The sequence below is a fragment of the Streptopelia decaocto genome (genome assembly GCF_964273445.1).
Source record: "Streptopelia decaocto genome assembly, chromosome: 5".
In the NCBI taxonomy this organism is placed as follows: Eukaryota; Metazoa; Chordata; class Aves; order Columbiformes; family Columbidae; genus Streptopelia; species Streptopelia decaocto.
The window spans coordinates 27,183,034-27,202,324 of record NC_138659.1 but is presented as its reverse complement, the minus strand read 5'-3'; the positions used below and the strand labels follow the sequence as shown (position 1 = coordinate 27,202,324).

At 42.4% G+C, this 19,291-nt stretch overlaps 2 protein-coding genes across 2 annotated transcripts; one reads left to right on the top strand and one right to left on the bottom strand.

Moving 5' to 3' along the window:
* Positions 1–464: 464 nt before the first annotated feature.
* LOC309439967 (uricase-like) lies at positions 465–7,623 on the bottom strand (the record flags this gene model as incomplete). The annotated part of the gene is made up of 8 exons (XM_082053159.1): positions 465–602; positions 991–1,074; positions 1,616–1,739; positions 2,274–2,460; positions 5,476–5,554; positions 5,680–5,796; positions 6,575–6,793; positions 7,363–7,623. 8 exons carry the CDS (start codon positions 7,621–7,623, stop codon positions 465–467), a joined length of 1,209 nt encoding a protein of 402 aa, XP_081909285.1.
* A 1,205-nt stretch (positions 7,624–8,828) lies between these two features.
* Positions 8,829–18,501, top strand: DNASE2B (deoxyribonuclease 2 beta). The gene is made up of 6 exons (XM_082053329.1): positions 8,829–9,061; positions 12,798–12,975; positions 14,206–14,287; positions 15,288–15,449; positions 16,945–17,142; positions 17,709–18,501. Exons 1-6 carry the CDS (start codon positions 8,949–8,951, stop codon positions 18,062–18,064), a joined length of 1,089 nt encoding a protein of 362 aa, XP_081909455.1. The 5' UTR covers positions 8,829–8,948; the 3' UTR covers positions 18,065–18,501.
* The last annotated feature ends 790 nt before the right edge of the window (positions 18,502–19,291 follow it).

Genomic DNA, 19,291 nt, shown 5'->3' with positions numbered 1-19,291 from the left:
TATTCAGTTTCTGGGTCAGACCCTCAGCTCTGTAGATCAGTGTGGCATCAAGAGGTTACATCAATGAAACATCTGGTCTCATGCCTGTATATAAATTTTACTAAAGGAACATTAATAAATAGAATATACAGAGTTGCTGATTTTACATGTCAAAAACATATTACAGACATTATCAAATTCATTGTTTCATTAAGATGTCTGGGAATAGCTGGTTTAAAAATTAATTGACTGTAATGTTTCCGGCTGGGATTTTCAAAAGAGCATGTGGAGTTTCAATCTGCAAATCGCACGGAGATTCAGGGTCAGACTTTGATTTTTGAATTCTTGAGGGTCCTTCAGAAGCCCCAACCTCAGGATTTCATAGAGGGAAAAGCAGTCAGCAGTGGAGCGGCCGATAAGGAGGTACGTTGCTGGGAAAGCCATACTGTGAGGTTACCAGGAAGGTGTGAGTGTAGCCAAGAGGTTTAGTTTCCCTGGGCAGCTGTCAGTACAAACTGACTTCGCCTCTCATCTTTTAGCACGTGGGCTTGTGTTTCTAAGAACTTCTTCCTGCCAAGTGTGCAAGCGCAGGAGCCATAGGGATATTCCACTGGAACCAGAACCTGAGGAGGATGAGTACAAACAGGTCATTTCTGAGACAGGGGAGTGCCAGCACTGTCACAGCAAGAACTGCAGCTGTTCACCTCCTCTCCAATCACCCCCAGGCCCTTTCCCTCTCCTGTGAACCCCAATGGGAGATGTTGCTGTTATCTCAAGTGAAAGTGGATCTATAATGTCCACCTGAAAGAGGGCAAGGGTAGGATAGGATGGCAGCAGAATCAGAAGACTTAGGGAAGGAGACTAGAAAATGAGCAGGCTTTAGATCATTGATGCAAAATGAAATAACCCAGTTTCTCTCTGTCACATGAGTATAACACAACAGACTGCTATGCTTTAAGGCTGAATATTTCCTAGGAGTTTAGGCAAGCTGTGTTTGGAGCATTTACTTACTTCTTTGTCGTTGGTCAAGCCTAGGTTCTTCATGTCTACAACATTGTAAAAAGTGTTGTTCAAGACAGTTTCTATGACCTGTACCTGAAACCATGAAAACAGATGAGACAATGAATTTGGGCACCTTTTCAGCCAACAGCCTGGCAGTCTTGTCACTGACTGTAAAGAAAAGCAATGCACCACTCCTCCCCCCACCTACAGTTGATAAAATGCAATCTGCTGAACCTATAGGCCATTTTAGGACTGTATAAATGTAACTACTCCTGCATTTATACAGACCTAAAATTATATTTGGCACTTTGAAGGCAACTGTGAGGCTGATGTGGCCTCCAGTGAAAATGAGTTTGACACCTTGGCCACAGACAACGTTGCAGCATGCCTCTCACTTTTACCCATGTCCTGCCAAACACTGAGTGATATTCTCCCCCATTATGTTCACAGCCAGGGGGCAGCATATGAACTTCTTGGGGTGTTTATATTTTTTTCAGACTATCTAGCTGTACCACCGGTTTCCAGTCTGTTTTAGAGCTGTCAGATGAACTATTAGGCTCATTTTGGTCTTGTCAGTGTCCGATTAATGTTCACTATTGTTTAAATAAAACAGCAGCAGGAGGAATGAAGATACCTGTGGCACTTTGGAAAGGATATGCATCTGGATACTGTTGACAGTCTTCTGGTAAGAGGGTGAATATTCCCCACAGTCAGGTGGCCCAGCAAAGGCTTCAAGGATACATTCACGGATTTTGTTCCTAGAGGTAACACAAGCTCTTACAAAACTTTGTATCAGCTGTTTCTGCCTAGATCCATAATTTTTTACTGTGGTGGTAGGGAAGGGGGGGTTTGTTTGTTTGTTTGCTTTTAGTTTGGTTTCAATTTTCTCTGTCTTTTCTGACAAAGACATTGCCTGTGGGATTTCATGGCCAAACAATTTCTTCATCCTGTCACCTCCAAATTCCCTCCCCCTGCCACAACTCTATAATTCACAAATAGGTGTTTTGCTACAGGTATTGAACAAATTAGCTGTTAGTTTGTTCTCCTAAAGTGCTCTGTACTGAACACCGAACTGTCCATTTAAGTGCTGTCCCTTGATGCACCAGCAGAGAGGGAGTAACCCCCAGGGCTGCCTCTCGCCCCCGGGACCACGGGCTTGGTGCTGCCACTGAGATCTGCCAGAGCAACCGGTGCACAGCGACTGCACATCGGGCCCTTGCACCTGCTGTACTGCATAGAGGGACTTTGGGATGATAGATTAGGTAATAAACATTATTTGATTTGACACATACCATATGCAATCAAAGTCAAAATCCCTACATTCACCATATGACCATTTGCAGAAGAGCTCTCCACATAAAATCCTGTCGTGCCTTTCAGGAAGTGTGGTGTGTTCATTCTTAAAGAAGCCTTCGAATCCAGACTGTGTTGTTTTCATAAGTTTCAGATCTTTAATTCCAGAAAAAAGAACCAGAGGACCTGTGATCCAAAAATATGAGACAGTGTGAGCTCCTTTTCAGGCAGAGAGAAAGAAACCTCTGGGTATGTACTCACAGTGACACTCCAGGACTCACTCATGTGCTCCTGTCACAAACCAGGTACTTAAAATATTATTTTCTGCACATTGATGTTAGCAGAAAGGTAAGAAATAAGACAGAAACTACTGAAATCAGGGCTCAATCTATAAAACAGAGTTTCCCATCAAATGACCTGCAGTCAAGGTGAGCCAAGGACATTGTTTATCTCACCTCCTCGGAACTGGGACATGCATTGGGTTGTTTCTCACTGATGTCAGTGCAGGGACTACTAATTGCTCTAAAGGGAAATGAAATAAGCTACTAGTGCTGTGGGGTGCAGGAGAGGTGAGGCGAGCCTTTCCCAATGACAGATGAATGTAGAAACTCTCTGTGCAAAGACTTGAAGCCTCAGCCAAAAATTCACTTTGCATACCCATCCTGTTGTGGGTTTTTCATCCCTAAAAACAAGAGGGCGAGGAGCCAGAGCAAATCCCTGCAGTTCAGCTAATTAGGAACTGGCACTGACGCGGATGCCACCCACAGGTTCAAACTGGCAGTGTTTTTGCTCTTAGCCACTATTTATAAAATGTGCTGTTGTAGATCAGCATTGCATGGGTGGATTATAATATTCTGAAGACCAAACCGTTGTGTCCTGAACTTTTTCTTTTAACATATTTTGGATGGTGACTAAAAAATTTCGAGCAATCAGTCATTTAGAGCACAAGAAACTGATAACTGAAAATTTCACTGACCAGAGCTGCCAAAAAAGCAGATTCGGAGAAGAGAAACTCAATGGCACAGAGGCTTATCCAGAGCCTGTACAGTCAGTGGCTGCAGCCCAAGCTGCTGTTTCTGTGCTGCTCTTGGTGCTCCCACCGGCTAGTTCAAAATTAATCCTTGAATATATCTGTTGCATGGTAATCCTGCCTTTGATTGGGAAGACTGATAGACTTGGTCTTTAAACTGTGCCTTTGCAGGAGTTTATACTGGAAATAATTCCACTGTGATGGATATTTCTAAATGACACGATTGTGGAAAGAGTTGTTTTTTTAAAAAACAAACAACCTTGCTCTGTCACTGGAAATAATCAAAACTGTATTTTATCTGTTTCTCCTATGGTTTACATTCATTATTGTTTTTCAATGGATCCAAGGAGGTGTATCTATAATTTTGGCTACATCTCTGTTATTTACTAAAGCTTCAAAAAAATCTGAAGAAGAGACTGTTCTTGGACGGGACACTCTGGGGTTTGTTCAGATCTTCATGAACTCATTGCTTGGGTATAAGATTGTAATGCACAGGTATTAATGTAGTGCAGATACTATCAGTGAGCCTGGGGATGTATGTATCTCATATTCAAATGCGCAGCCTTGTTTGAAAGAGCTCTTTGCAATGAATGATTTTCTGGCACACTGGCTGCCTCTGCAGCCATCGACCTGAAGCTCATGCTGAAAAACCTAGGCAGAGTTTTTGAGGTCAATGGTGTGTGCTGTGCTTTCAGTATGTTTTGTGCTGTCTTTTCAGTTGTCTAATATTGACTCTATTAAGTTACCTACAATGTTTTCAGTTTCCAAAAGCGTCTGAGCCTTTTATCAGCTGATAAAGCAAAAAAATAAGCTTGTAATTCTATTAAGCCTCACTAGGTTTCTTTTAATGATGAGAAAAGTGTTAAAAGATAGGAATAACTGAGAAATAAATTTCTTTGTCTGGCTGATAGGTGCATAGGAGGGTGCTAAAGTTAGAGAAGGTTCTCTTATAAGAAAAAATAAGAAGGATTTCAAAATTTTCTCTTTGGTTATTGTTCACCTAGGCAGGGAATCCTAAAGAAACAGCTAAAGGACTACATGAAGGGAAGACTAAGAAGGAAAGGCAGTTTCTTCAGTAAGCCCTCAAGGCTTTTTGTTTGTGTAGAAGCTGAAATAACAGAATTCCATGCTGAATTTTCAAGATGGTGAAAAATTTATATTCAACCTGTACGTTAAGAGCAGCAGCTTTTCCAGAAAGCATAGCCTTTCAGAACTTGTGTCTTGTCTGCAAGGGAAGCTGGTCTTGCCACTGGTACTAACCCTGACATGTTAGGAAAATATGGAGAGAAGGCAGGATGGGAAACAGTTCTAAGTTACGTTAGGACAATAATAGACAGATACTGAACTAAGGCCTAAAACCTCTAAACCCCCTGTGTGAAACCATGGTGGTCTCAGCTCAGTTGTCAGTAGTCTGAGAGATGGGTTAAATGAAACACCAACATGGAGAGACTGGAGTAATACTCTTGTTGTGAGTCATAGCAAGAAGAGAGAATTCTTACTCTCGCTTTGGAATGCCAATTTACGGACAGACAGTTCATCTTGGAAGTCTATGTCTTTTAAGCATCACAAAACTCTTAGTGAAGCCAAACAATGCTTTGTTTACACATAGCATGCAAAAATAGTAAGCACATTCTGAAGTAGTTTCATGTGAAGAATTGTTTGCATGTAGACCCGAATGCTCACAGTGTTCAAGCCAGCCTGGCTGCAGCAATGAAATTGCATCTTTCCTAGAAATAAAACCAAGGCATGTTGGCAGGGAATTGGAAATACCTGCAAACTAAGTGACTGGGCTACAGCAGTGTGGTTTCATTGCACATTCTCTAGAGGTTAATGATAATAGTGAGACTGTAATGTACAAAAGTAAGTAGACCATTCTCAGGAGGCTATTAAATCCTGTCATGATATCTAGCAGTACTGTTGTATGCGCTGTTGTAACTGCTGTATGTGTAGGATATACATACAAACGTGAGCTACATTAGTTCTTCAGACATGTCTCAGAGATCAAGGAGCACAAAATTAGACCATGAGAATACCCTTTGTTTTAGACTTCTGGATAGGTTTGGCTGTGCTGTGAGCCCCGTGGCAGCTTTCGCTGTCTCTAAAGCCATCTCCATCTCTCCTTAGCAGAAGTATTTACAGAGAAGTAGGGGAAGCTGCAAATTCTCTCTCACCATTTCGGCACTGCTCAGCTTCACAAAAGCGGATCCCATCAGGAACATGTATAAACGAGTGGATGTGAGGAACGCCGTTCTGCAGTTTAGAGGAGACGTGTAAGTAAAAGTGCAGCAAATAACATCTCAGCTCGAAAACAGGAACTCAGAGAATAACAAATGGCTCCAGCATAAACAAACTGAATGTATTAGTATTTTAGATACCTCCTGTAGACGTTGCCATGGCACTTCTTGAACGTAGGTTTTGACGTACGCCACTTGGCAAAATGTTGTCATGAAGTGTTTGCAGATATCTATAGCGAATTGTTCTATAGTTGGGATCTAAGACACAAGCAGTATTATTAGAAAGAAGCAATTACCTCATGTACAAATGTAGACTGTTCTAATTGTAAATACTTGGGAAGGATCAATGTTGTAAAAAACACCGATTTCTTTCAATTCTGGTTTTGTGCACTGTGCCCAGTCATTCGATCAGCTTGCAGCATACACTGCAAATAGCTACAAAGTCATGTCAAAAATCTCCCATTCTGTGGTATTGTGAGCTGCAGTCTCTGGACTGAACAAAACTGCTACAGAAGCCTTACACTTTGAGGATATAACGCTGAAATAATCATAGCAATATTCTGATTAAGCTTTACAGGCTAAAGATGGGATTTCATTACTGTGATAGGCAGTTTGCAGACTAAAGATTGTCATTATGATAGACGCAACTGAGGGAGGTAAGAGCACAGATAACAGAATTAAGAGGAGTCTCACTTTGAGAACTTCCATTGAAAAGCACTATATAGCAATAATGCAGTATTATATGCTATTAAATTTTTAAAAATGATCTTATATGACAAATCTACAACAAATACTGCTTTATATATATATATATATATATATATAAAAGGCTTTGGAAAACTAGGGAGAGGTCTGCAGAATAAGCACTGGAGGAAGAAAAATTCTCTCTCAAATCACTGAAGGTGACTTTAGTGCTGATCTGCCATGCTGATGGAGGGAGAGATGCCTTTGATGCATTTTGAAAATAAAAAGTGTAACAAACACTTCCAAATGAAGTCATAAGAAACAGCAGGGCTAGTAAAAAAATTAAAAATACCCCATTTTTTTTGGCCAACACAAGGACGATATTCTTCATGGTGTCAGTAGGTATCACAAGAGAGTTGTTTCCCTCCAGGTACTCCTGAGCAGAGGTCAGCCGGAGATGCGTGCACACCTCCACTTCTTTAACAAAGTGCTTCTTCCCCTCTCTGTGGAGGCGGAGGAACTTAATCGTGTTCTTGCCATATTCACAGTTGAGGACTTCTACATCCTTGATCTGCAGAGAAAATATGTGACAGTTGTGAAGAAACTCAATGGAAGCCTGAGTAATGCTCAGTCAATGAAACAAACAATGTTTATGGCCTTTATTTCTGTGGTTAACTGTGATGAAAATATTTCCACTATAAATTGCAATGTCCTGATAGGAAGAAAAAGATGCTTTAGGAAGATATTTCTACATTAGTAGCAGCTGTGACAGAATTTTAAAATTTTATGGGCAGGAGATCATTTAACAGGAGTAAGAGTGAGCCGGTCTCTTCCGTTCACCGTCTTTGGATTAATCCAAAGACTCTGCTGAGTCTCTCGTCCATCACCTGCCTCTGAACCCAGTGTCCCAGAGCATTCAGTCACCACCGTGCAGAGGGCACCAGCTCTCACACCCACATTCTCCACGGCTGCTCACCGGGCTGGCTGTGCCAGGGTGGGCTGTGCCGCTCCACGTACAGCTCTGATTGCCCTGACACCGAGAACAGACCTGCACCACCTCCCCCTCCTCTGACTCGCGGCTCCCACAGCTGCTGTCAGGCTCCGCGTGTGCAAAATGCGGACCCCTCTCTGTTTTCACACAGAAGCTGACCAGCCATGGTCGGCAGCCTTGCACGGCAGAGCCACTGTCAGCAGCAGAACACTCTGCGTCCCCAGCTGTCCCCAGCTGACCCCGCCATGCATGCAGGACATGAGGACTTGCTGCTCTGAGGCTGAGTAGAAGTGCTGAGTATCAGAGCTATTCTCCCGTGGGGGTGGGAAGGTTGCTTTGTAAGCACCAGAAGTCCCAAATAGAAAATGGAAACAGCTGTCACCTTCTTGGCATGTTGTGTGTTCTGTCATGCCCCCTATGCACCTTGCAATTCCCAAGAGCAAGAAGACAAGACAGACTGAGCTGGGCTGGGTAAAAGCCTTTCCTCACACCTGTGTTACAGTTCTGATCTCCCACAGAAGGGATCAGGAGCCAGTCTGAGCAGCAAAATTCAGGGTTTGATCCACACCTTCAAAATCCTGGCTTTCTGAGATCGTTGGTTTCGTTTGCACTAAGCCCTATTCAGTTTGATCTTGTTTCAGTGAAACACACCCCATTTCCACATCTGTTGCAGGTTGGAGAGGCTATACTGGAAAGAAGACAAAACACTGCCAAGGTTGTGAGCATTTCTGTTATGCTAAAATATCCAGAGCTTATTGCACTAGACTTTTCTTGAGGCTGAAATATACTGTACTGGATATAAACATCTTTTAATGTAAATCAGCACCTTTTAATGTAAACATAACGAGGAGGGAGAAAGAATATTTTACACACCAAAATATAAATTGAAGCTTTTTATGTATGAGTTGCTAAAAGATTATCAGATATAATGTTGCTCAATCCAGACATTTGCTTCTAAGAGAAATGCTAATGCACTTAAAAGATAATAATAAAAAAAATCTTAACTAATTGTAAGTAAATTACTGCGGCTCAGAGATCAGAGCGTTTTCTCTGACTGTCAGTCCCTGCGGGCTCAGTCCCCACAGACAAACAGAGGCCCCAGCGCCAGCACCGGGCAGCGCTTCACCAGAAACCCTCTTGGCAGGGCTGGAGCAGAGGCGCTGCTCGCTGTGGGAGCTGGGTGGAGTAGCGAGATGGAAATGATGGTGTTTTGCTTGTCTGAATGCCGAGGGTTTTTCAGACAGTTGTAAATAATTCATACTTCAGTCACGCAGCAAGCACTAAAAAGAAAACAGAAAGCGTTTCGCTATCTGCAGCTCTTTTTTTAAAAAAAGTGGAATACCTTGAGTATTCTAAATAGTATTCTAAATATTCTTGGTATTCTACTATTTTTTAAATCCACTTTTTTAAAAAAAGTGGAATACCTTGAGTATTCTATATAGTATTCTAAGTATTCTAAATACTACTTCTCAAAACACAATGGTAAGTTTTCTCAAAAACATAACTTAACAACTCTCACTTTGCCATTTTGTTGCCCAAAGAAACCATGAGCAGTTTCCGGCAGCTCCCGTGAGCCCTGTTCCGGCAGCGGGAGCCCGGCCTCCCAGCTGGCCCTGGCGTCCCGGGAGCCGCTGGGGCCGTGCTTACAGCAGCAGCACGAGCTGGGAGCTAATGCAACACAACTTCTCCTTTTAGAGCGCACGCAGTGACCGCCCTGTGCAGCTGGGAAACCAAAATGCCCGCGGGATCTGCACGGTGCCACACTGCTCTGCTGCTGCTTCTCTGCTCCGCGTGCCTGTGGGCAGCTGAGATTTCCTGCAGGAATGAAGATGGGGAGATGGTCGACTGGTAAGTAAACACTGCGCAGGGGAGAAACGCTGGGTGAATAAATAACACTTGAGATAAAACTGCGTGAAGTAGGTGGATCACCGAGAAGTAGTGCACAGCAATCACAGTTTTAATCCTGTTTGCCTGTGAGTAGTAGCTGAATTCTGCATTTGGGAAACCACAGATAAGTTACTGGAATGTGATTTAATTTAAGTGAACCAAACACCCTACTGCATTATGACTAACTGCAAAATAATCACCATTTTACACAGTGTGTATGTCTCATCATCAAAGGCAGTGCAGCCTGTGTTCGGGTGCCAAGGCTGTGCTTGCCGGGGCAGCCCCAGGGTGCCCGGCCATGGACCCAGCACGCAGCTCCTCCAGCTGAGGGAACCGAGCCGAGGGGTGAAACCTCCGTATCTCGCCCTGAGCCTTGTTTCTCGTACCCACACAGCAGCATGGTGGGACTTGTCCCCTTGCCCTCTTGGGAGGGACGCAGGAGCATTGTGGGGTGGCAGTGCCAGACAGACCCGTCTGCGCCCTCCTGAGTGGGGAGCAGCTCCCACCACCCGAGCTGCCAGCGCATTACAGCCGGTACCATCCCACTGCCAGCAGGGAGCCCGAGTCTGGGTATTAAATGATTAATTGGATTAATGTGCTTTGAAGATGAAAGACACAAAGTATAATTACATAATACCCAGCTCAGGTTTAAAAAGTGAAACGAGGGCTCTTAAAAAAGAGCACAGAACCTCCCAAAGATAAATATCAACCAATTTCAAAACAACATGTCTTTCTCACAGAACAATGATTAGCTTGGATAAGAGTGATAAAGAAGTAGGTGCTATCCTTGCACATCCCTTCCCTTGCACACAGAGCTGACTGCGGGGAAGGCAGGAGCTCCTCAGGCTGCAGGCAGGCTGCTCAAGCAGGGGCACAGAGCTGGCTTGGCTCTGTAGCGGTGTAGCATCAAATGTAAGAGGGTCTGGTCCATCCCTGTGATTTCTCACTCTTGCCAAGGCCCTCCTGGATAATGTGATTTTTTTCATGAATCAGACTTGGTGGAGCTATCCAACAACTTAAAGATACAAGTCTGTTTTGTGTTAAAGCTAAAAAGCTAAACAAAATAAAACCACAAAACAAAACAAAAAAACCAACCCCAAACTCAAACAAACAAAACCAAACAAAACAATTTCTGAAATGAACACAATTTCTGTATCTAAATTATCTAAGAAATTATTTGAAAGCTGCAACTGGGAGTCATTCACCTGTGCCACCGTGTGTGTGGACACCAGCAATGTGGGACCCATTCCAGGTGGGAGCAGGGGGTCTGCACAGGTAAAACTCTGTTCTCTTCTGCCAAGTTTAGCAGGGAGGACATGAGGGTTTCCTTTTCAATGTGCCGTGATCAAATGAAAGAGACACTTGCCTATCTGCAGGGATCATCCTAGTTTACTGACAAGAAATGGTCATCTTTTGCCTAATTCTGGATTTTGCTGTTATGAAGCTGACAGGAGAAGCAAAACTGAAACTGCTGATAAAAGCTTCCTCTTAACCAAAAGATGTTGATGCCCTTTCAGACAAACACAGCACTGCAGGTTTTATATTCAGTGAGCAAGAGCTTTACGTGTTTTCCTCCTGATCAGTAGTTTCATCCTGCAGTATTCCATAATTACTAATCATTAGTATTCACACACCCTGCCATTTGCCACTAAACCGGAGGAGTCACTTTCCTTATCAGCCCTGCTCCCTCGGGCACTCCCAGCCATGCATCAGCTCCGGCCCACGCGGGGACGTGTCTCCTGTGTTCCCATTGAGCTCCACAGCTCATCCTGCACTGGGGCTGCCACAGCAAACGGCCGCAGGAGCCGCTCCTTTATTCTCCCCAAACCCACTGTATTCTGTGGGAAGCTTTTCCTGCAAATAAAACCCAAAACTCTGCTTTCTGAGAAGTGTTGAGTCAAGGACTGAAGGCACAGATGCCCATTGTTTCGGTTTTGTTTTGGTGTTTGTTGTGGTTTTTTTGTTTGTTTTTTGGGGGAAGTGAAGAAGTAAAACTGTGATTAAGAAGCAAAGGTGCAATTATTTGAAGTAAGTTATTGTTTGCTTATGACTGAACACTGTGACAGTGCTAATAGGCTAGAAGCAGATCTGCTTTTCCTCTGTTCTCAGGAAAATAACTTACACTCTGCTCCCACAAATGCCTAAGCTCTTGCGAAACTTCCTTGCACAAATAGCAGTGCAGGCTTTTATACAATTTTAATTGCTAATACACTCAGCTGGCCTTCTGGAAAGGGCTAAAACATGTATCCGCTGGGAGCTGGCAGGCAATTTACTGATAGCTGAACTACCAGCATTTCCATCAGCGTACCTACGTTTGGCAGATGCGAGGCTGTAAACACCCCGAGAGCACAAATCTTCTAATGCATTTCAAAGCAGTTTGGAAAGGCTTCGTATACTAATTCCTGGATCAGCTTGTACCACTGTAGCTATCGCCGTTCCTCTCCCTTCCAATTCTTCATTTCAAATAAAGGGATTGCTGTGACTCCTCATGCATGGCCAGCTCTCTCCAGCCTTGCTGGGTAAATCACTTTTCTGTGGTCTGTCATCAGCAACAATTTCTCCTGAGATGTTTGAGGAATATCACTCACTCAGTGGCAATGCAGGTGGGTTACCAGGATCACCAGTGATTTGTGTTTCTCTTCTGCCTGTTCATGTACGTTTCCCATGGATGAAACGTTCCTCTAGCCAATATTTTTCTGCCACTTCTTACCTGCTTTTGGAGATGCCTTTTTTGACCAACTTGAGACTGTAAATCAACTGGGCAAGGCTTATTTCTCCTGATATACTTGAAGAGTTAAACACAGTCAAGCTGAATTTTTAATAAGTAGTATAGGATTGAAAAAAATGCCACTCAGTTCTTACTATTGACATAAATAACAAATTACTCAATTACAGCACTCAAAGAAAGTGGCTCAATTAATTATATTGCAATTAATCCCATGGACTTGCACACTGGGAAAACCTGTTTACTTCATCAGCGACATTAATATGAACCGAGCCATTCACTGACAATGTTGAGTACTCTACAATTTTGAAAAGATTGTGTTTCTGGCTAATGGTTTGCAAATATCCAGTCTGTAACAGTTCAGCAGAGTGAGTTTGTTATGAAAAGTAGGATTGGACCAGCATTATCAAATAGCTTTATACTTATTTTGTGGGTTTGATATGTATAAATATTACATTATGCATTTTTATAATTTTAATATATAATTTTGTCTACTTCATGTAAAGTTGTATTTGCATAATATAAAAATAGATAGGTAAGAGGTGTCCAGGTTGATCACAAGAATATCAGACTGAGTTTATAACCTGAGGTTCTCTACCAGAACCAGGAGCAATAGGGATTTGGTGGCTAAATGGGATTCCAAACCAGGGTTGCTTCAAATTCTTTTGGGGTACCAACAGCAGCAACAGGAGTTTGGTGCTGAATCAGCCTCCCTGGTGTGCCAAGAAGCAGAACAAATTTGTCTGCAGCAGGTATTGTGCTGACAAACTGCTGCTGGCTCCCGCACTGGGCCACCTACTCGAGGCTGAGATGTCCATATGGCACGCTGGTGGCACTGGTCCCCTGCCAATATAGACATCCCCAGAGTCACCCTTCCCTGAAACCCTCAGGTGGGAAGGAGATGTGGATTTACACATTCAAATAAGATGGTTGTAAAGAAAATAAACAAAAAATTGCTCTTCACTGTTGCAGGTTTTCTCTTTACAAGTTGCCAAAACACATGAAAGGAGAGATTCCCATGCTGGGGCTGGAATACATGTACATGGACACCCTGGCTCCGCAGTGGCAGCTCAGTAAATACCTCATCAACATGACACAGGGTGCTCTGGGACAAACACTGAAGCAGCTGTACGACACTTATGAATCTGAGGCAAGTGACATTTCATTATCATTTTGTTAGTATGTTCACTTGATACTACATGCAAATGAAATTAAACTAGCCAAAATGAGCATGTAGAGGTATGGCTGGACCTGACCAACTACATCTACTAAAACATGTCAAGGGGAGCATCTTGACTGCTGGGCAGATTATTTGCGGTTTTGGCTACAATTAGAAATTACCCCCAGACTTGTAATTCAACTTCTAATCAAGCCTTTCACACACTTCAAGTATCGCTCATCAAAAAAATGTTGGTACGTAGTCCCTTTGGCTTCTTCTCTGCAATTCATGTTGAGCAACACCTGAAGCTGTGAACTCTGACCAGGGCCAGTGGTGACTACTACAGACACTTGTCTTAAATCCTCCCATGTCCATGTGTTTCCTGCTCTGTCTCAAATCAAATCTGGGTTTTTCTCTTTCCCCTGAAATCACTGTGATATGCTGCTTGTTAGCCCCCCCCCAGTCAGACACCTCATTTAGATTTGTGTGAAGTGATTATAAAATACCCCAAGATCTGTAATTTTTTCATCATCCATGTAGTATTCTTGGGCGTCTGGCTGTGTCTTTGCATTTCTGCTGTGTATTAGTGGCAGGGTGTCATTAATTTATATGTAGAAGAGTTTCCCAGAAAGTCAGTCAGCTATTGGCAAACTGTCCTATTCCAGGTCTTACTTAATTGTAATAAACTGTTTACACACTCAGAGTACACCAGGAAGCATGTCCCAACTCCTTTGAAGTTCCCTATTCAGGAGGAACAAGGTGTGGCTATATGTAAATATTTTGCATAAAAGCATTAATGGCTTTTCCTTCATAAGAACACTTATTGTGTCTATTTTTCCTCAGCAAACATTTTCACTGGATTTGGCTGCTAAATCAAAAAGAGAAACAAAAAAATAGAGAGGGGGGAATTTCTTTGCAAGCAAGTGCACGATAAACCCATGTAAATTGTCTTAGTGAGCATATTCAGCCTCTTGAGGAAGAGCTATTGCAATAACTGATAAAAATTCCACTTTATATTAACCAGGACCCTGATGCTGAATCTTCAGGTTTATTTTGCTGTAACTTGTGGAGATACTGTGTCAGCTGAATTGGGAGAAGGATTAGGCATGTGATGTTCACACAGAGAAGTCCTAAACTCTTTTTTCTGTTCCTAGCAGATGTTCACTTAAATGCCTTCCTTTTACTGAATGCCGTGTTTCAGAAATGTGTGTTTTCCTGCAGAAGAGCAGTATTGCATACGCGATATACAATGACGAGGTCCCCAAATCAGACTCCAGTGCGTGGAAAAGAGGACATACCAAAGGTACAGGGAAAGTCCCAAGCTACTGTTTTCTCCTTTCTAAAGTTGTAGATAGCATCTACTTGTCTGTTTGTCTATTTGCATATCAAAAGTTCCTACCTAACGCAAAACTAGAGAATGATTTGCATGATGCATGGTTTGCTGTATAGTTATACATGCTGCAGCTCCTGTTTTGGTTTTGCTGTGCTGAACAACTCTTAGGGCTTATGGACTCCTTATTTTCAAGAGCTAAAACTCAGCTCCTTTCAGCGAGTACAAACCACACTGTCCTGAGCCTAATGGCAACAGCAGTGCAAGGTGTGAAGGAGAAGGCACCCAAAACATAAACCACCAAACTCTCTGGGGCAAGAAACTGCTGCCAAGACCGTGGAAGTACTAAAGTGTGCAGTTAAAGTAAAGCAAGACGTTAGATAAGTGTAAACTTCAGCGGAGGTCTAAATGTTGCCTTGAGGAAGCAGCTGGGATTTGCCCAGCCTCACTGGGATGAAGGTGTTTTGCAGGGCTGGATTTCCAGGCGGCAGCACTGGGGCGGCTGGGGAGCCCCTCTTTCTGCTGCTGCCCGGGGAGGAGAGGCTGCTCCGGGCAAGAAGACTCAGTGCTGACCAACTCTGGTTCCCCTTATGCAGTGAATACATGAAGGAAAGGAAAATGAGCAGTGGAGGGAGAGTCACGGCCACTAAATATCGGACTTTTCGAAGACTAAATTTGTGCAGAGAAAGAGAAAGGTTTTTAATTTTTTTTTTTTTTTTTTTTTTCAAAAGAAACACGGTGACCATTTGAGTTGGGCTATGCAGGAGAGAGTTAATGCAATTTTAATACAATATTAGTGTGTCCTATAATCCATTAATTTACTCTAGAGCCAGTTTACTGTAGAAATGAACACACTGAAGTGTGGTATCTGCAGCAGCAAACCCAAAGCAGGACACAGCTCTATCATCTCAGGGCTTTTCCTCTTTAATTCCTTTGCAATAACTGTTTTTTTTTGTTTGTTTGTTATTGACAGGATTTCTGCTCTTGGACAAATCACAAGGCTTCTGGGTGATTCACAGCGTGCCCCTGTTCCCTCCCATTCCTGAGGATGGTTATCAGTATCCGGCTACTGGGGAGTCCTACGGACAGACAGTCATCTGTATAACCTTCAAATATGATCAGTTCACAGAATTAGGTATGAAAAGCTTCTCCCTAAGAAAGCCTTTGCCTTGCTGCATTTTTCTGGTTACTTTCCTTGAGGCTTTGCCTCAAAATTTGCTAGTTCTTGTCCTTCATTGTCATGTTGGGAAACTAAGCGGGGCCTGGAAACAGCGTTCTTGGCTTCAGTTATGTTTATGCAACAATTTCCTGTGTGAATGGGGGAAATTCACTCTTCCACTCTGTCTCCATCTACCCATGAGGACTATTGAGATAATAATAGTCATGAGTGCATATCAAAGCTAAACTCAGTCCATGCATACAAAGTGTTATAGAAATATAAAGTATGATGTTTAATAATTTTTAACACTAACGGCTTATTTAGCTGCCGTCTGCAGTTATAAAAATGTAAGGCAATAACTGCTCGAGCTGGAGTAGTAGCCTTGGCTACTACGAAATATGAAGTATGGAATAATTATCACTTAGAATTTCTCCAGGTACTTTTTGCCCTATATAAATATCAATGCTAAAAATAAAAGAAGCCCAAAAGATTCAGAACAGTCTGACAATGATATCTGGTACTGGAATCCTGAAAAGGGACTATCAAAAGGCATTACAAGAAGCTATACTGGCATGTTCCTTAACACTTTTACACTGTTTTCAACTCTTTTCTCAGTTAAAGACCTCAAATTATATTAATGAAACGCATACATTGTGTGAATGGCCAGGCTGGCCGCACCCCAGAGCTATTTGAACCAGGTTCCTGTTTGCATCTCTGTATGTATTTAGGGAAAGAGGATGAGAAAATGAGATGCATACACTAATGCTTTTCCTACTCCATCCTCTGAGCTCCTGGTAATCTGTAGTTCAGGGATTTCTGGAGCCAGAAAGACTGGAAAATTCCTGATGGTCTGGTCTTCCATGAACTCATCTACTGAGCCCATTTGTTCCTTTGCCCTTCACAATACCAATGGCAAGGACTTATACAGTTAAGCTGGACACTGTAGAGAAAAGTAAATTTATTCTGCAAATTCAATCCAGATGCTGAAAGCCAAGCTCTTTTCTCCCTAAACCCAAACTAGACCCTTTGGCAGCTCTTCTGTTTGCATTTTGCTTGGCAACCGTAACTGAGTGGAAACTACTCCTGTAAATACAGACAGGCTGGGACTGACACATGCTGTCTGAGCGCTGTGTGACTGCTCAGAGGCTTGAAGATGAGCACGGGTGGAAGTGGCAGGGGCCCGAGACCACCGGTTAACAGTTCTGCTAAAAATATTGAGGTCTAAGTTGAAAAACCTGAGTGTACTCTCCCAGCCAGCCTACGTGCTTCAGGGCCAGCAGGAATACGAAACAATTAAACATGTTTTTAGTTGCTAAAATAAGATACTTTGACACGGAACTCCTCCAGGAGATAGGCTGCGAAGATTAAAGAGGATTTAGTTTTCCTTTCCAAGGCAGAACTTTACTCTCTTGATTGCTTCGCTTTAAGCATTTTAATTCTACATGTGTTCCTTTCTTTGGGCTTTTCTCAGACCAACAGATGCTGAGCTATAATCCAGGAATCTACAGCTGTTCCATCCCTGACATCTTCCAAGCTGATCTCCCAAATCTGCAGAAGCTCTGTGCAGGGTCCAGGCTGCCCTCGGGCCCCTTGCGCCACCTCTCCAAGCTCCAGTCGGCTCACGGGGAGACCTTTCTGCACTTCGCAAAGTCACACTTCTTCATAGATGGTAAGAGAACCTATTGCTCTATCTCTCACACATTCTCAAGCAAGAAATAAGCAATTAATATATCTTTGACAATTAGTATTTTCTTTCAGGGGAAAAAGAAGTTCAGCTTCAGAAATAAATATAACAGAGGGCAAGGAAGGGTGTCCCAACATAATGTTCTCTCAGCCCCACAAAGCAAAAGGCTGTATAGTCCTTCAAATGCCTGAAAGTGTTCAACAATGGGATTTTCAGATAATTTATTTCCTGTTATTCAATAGTAAAAACAAAGAAAAATGGGGTTTGAATAATCTGCTTTGTTGTTGTTGTTGTCATTATTGTGAAGAAGGCTTCACATTTTTTGCCTTTACTTTTTTACCTGATGATTTTAACAGGTTTTACAGGAGAAGAAGGAAAAGTAGAAATTACCTTCTGAAACAAAAGTCTAAATAAGGGGAGGGGGCAAAATCCCCTCTGGGTCGCTTTATGCATTGGAACAAAACGAGCCCAGTTTATGTGATACTTTTCAGTCCCTGTTTACATGAAGGAACATGCAAGACTAATTCCCCACACCCTGTGTTGTTCCACAGATATCTATGTGGCCTGGATGGCTCAGGAACTGAAGACTGATTTGTTGTCTGAATCCTGGCAGCATTCTGGCCAAAAACTTCCCTCAAATTGCTCTCTTGACTACCACGTCTACAACATAAACCTAATACAGACGCCGTTGAATTCCACCTTTTATTCTATTAATGATCACTCCAAATGGGCTGTTTCAAGGGAATACAAAGATCAGTGGACCTGCATCGGGGACTTAAACCGTGCTGCTGAGCAAGCTTGGAGAAGTGGTGGGTTCATCTGTACACAGAACGAACACATCTACAAAGCCTTCAGGCACTTGATAACCCACTATGAAAGCTGCTCGGAGGCTTCCACATTGTTATAATGAACCATTCCTCCCAAACAGCACAGCCCCTTTCCTGTCCTGGGGTGAACTTGTGAGTGATGCTGGGCATAGGATGTGACGAGCAACAGAAACCTGTCTCCTTAGCTGGGTTGTTGGGGCTGGGCAGCAAGCAAAAGTACCCAAAAATGCTTTAAAATCACCCAGTGTCCCAGGAGCTATTGAGATCAATCACAGCATTTCTCCTCAGTCTGTCTGGATCTCTTCAAGACCTGACATGATTGAATTCAGTCAGGGAGACAAGTGGATCTGTGGACTGGAAGGCTTCAGTTTTACTTGACTAATTTTTAGAGAAGACATGAGCTTTAAATCATTTGTAACCAATAGCCTGGGAATCTTTCTAGTGCTTTTATCTATCTTAGAAACAAATAAACATGTCCAGAATCTGAATAAGCGAAATAAATTAATAGCAAAAACGGCCTTTTTACAGTCTCCCTCTTCCATTTTTATAGTTATTTGTGTTTGATTATAACGCTTTACAGCTGTCAAAGGAAAAATGGAGACAATTAGAGGAAAAATAAGGAGAAAATAGAAGAAAATATTTGAAGGAAAATGCTATTTCACCTACATTTTTACACTACAGGAAACGTGGCTGTTAATTTTCAATATCTGCTGTCTCAGGCTTAGGACCTGAAGTTTGCAAGGACTTGCTATACAGACAAAGTTAATTTGCAAAATCCTGATACATGCTTGGGTTCAGATTTCAAAAGTGTATTTGTATTTAATACATTTGTAAATATGTTTACAGGGTTACATCTCACTTGTATTTTTTTTTTCCTGAATTGCTAATATAAACTCCAGTCCGAAAAGCTGTCTGTCCCGCCGATATTTCCATTTTGCTATGTTCACAGTCCATACCACTGATTCTCTGCAAGTGTCTTAAAGGGAAGTAGATATAAAGAAATGCCCCACAACTGCAAGAAGTTTTTGAAGATTTCCTTCCCTTTTCACCCTGAAAAATCAACCAAACAACATGTACAAAGTACCAAACGAATTAATTTCAGAAAACTTTTGTGCATACTTCTTGAAGAAATTAAAAAAAAAAAAGATGCATCTGTCCTGATTAATGATGAGAATTGTCCAGAAAAAGATTTTATATTTAGTCAATCTGGATTGAAGGCAAACCTGAGTCTCATAGCTCAGTGAAAATCATGTAGATAGTTTAGATATTCTGCACAAAGCAGGACTCTTTCTTTTCCATGCATATGA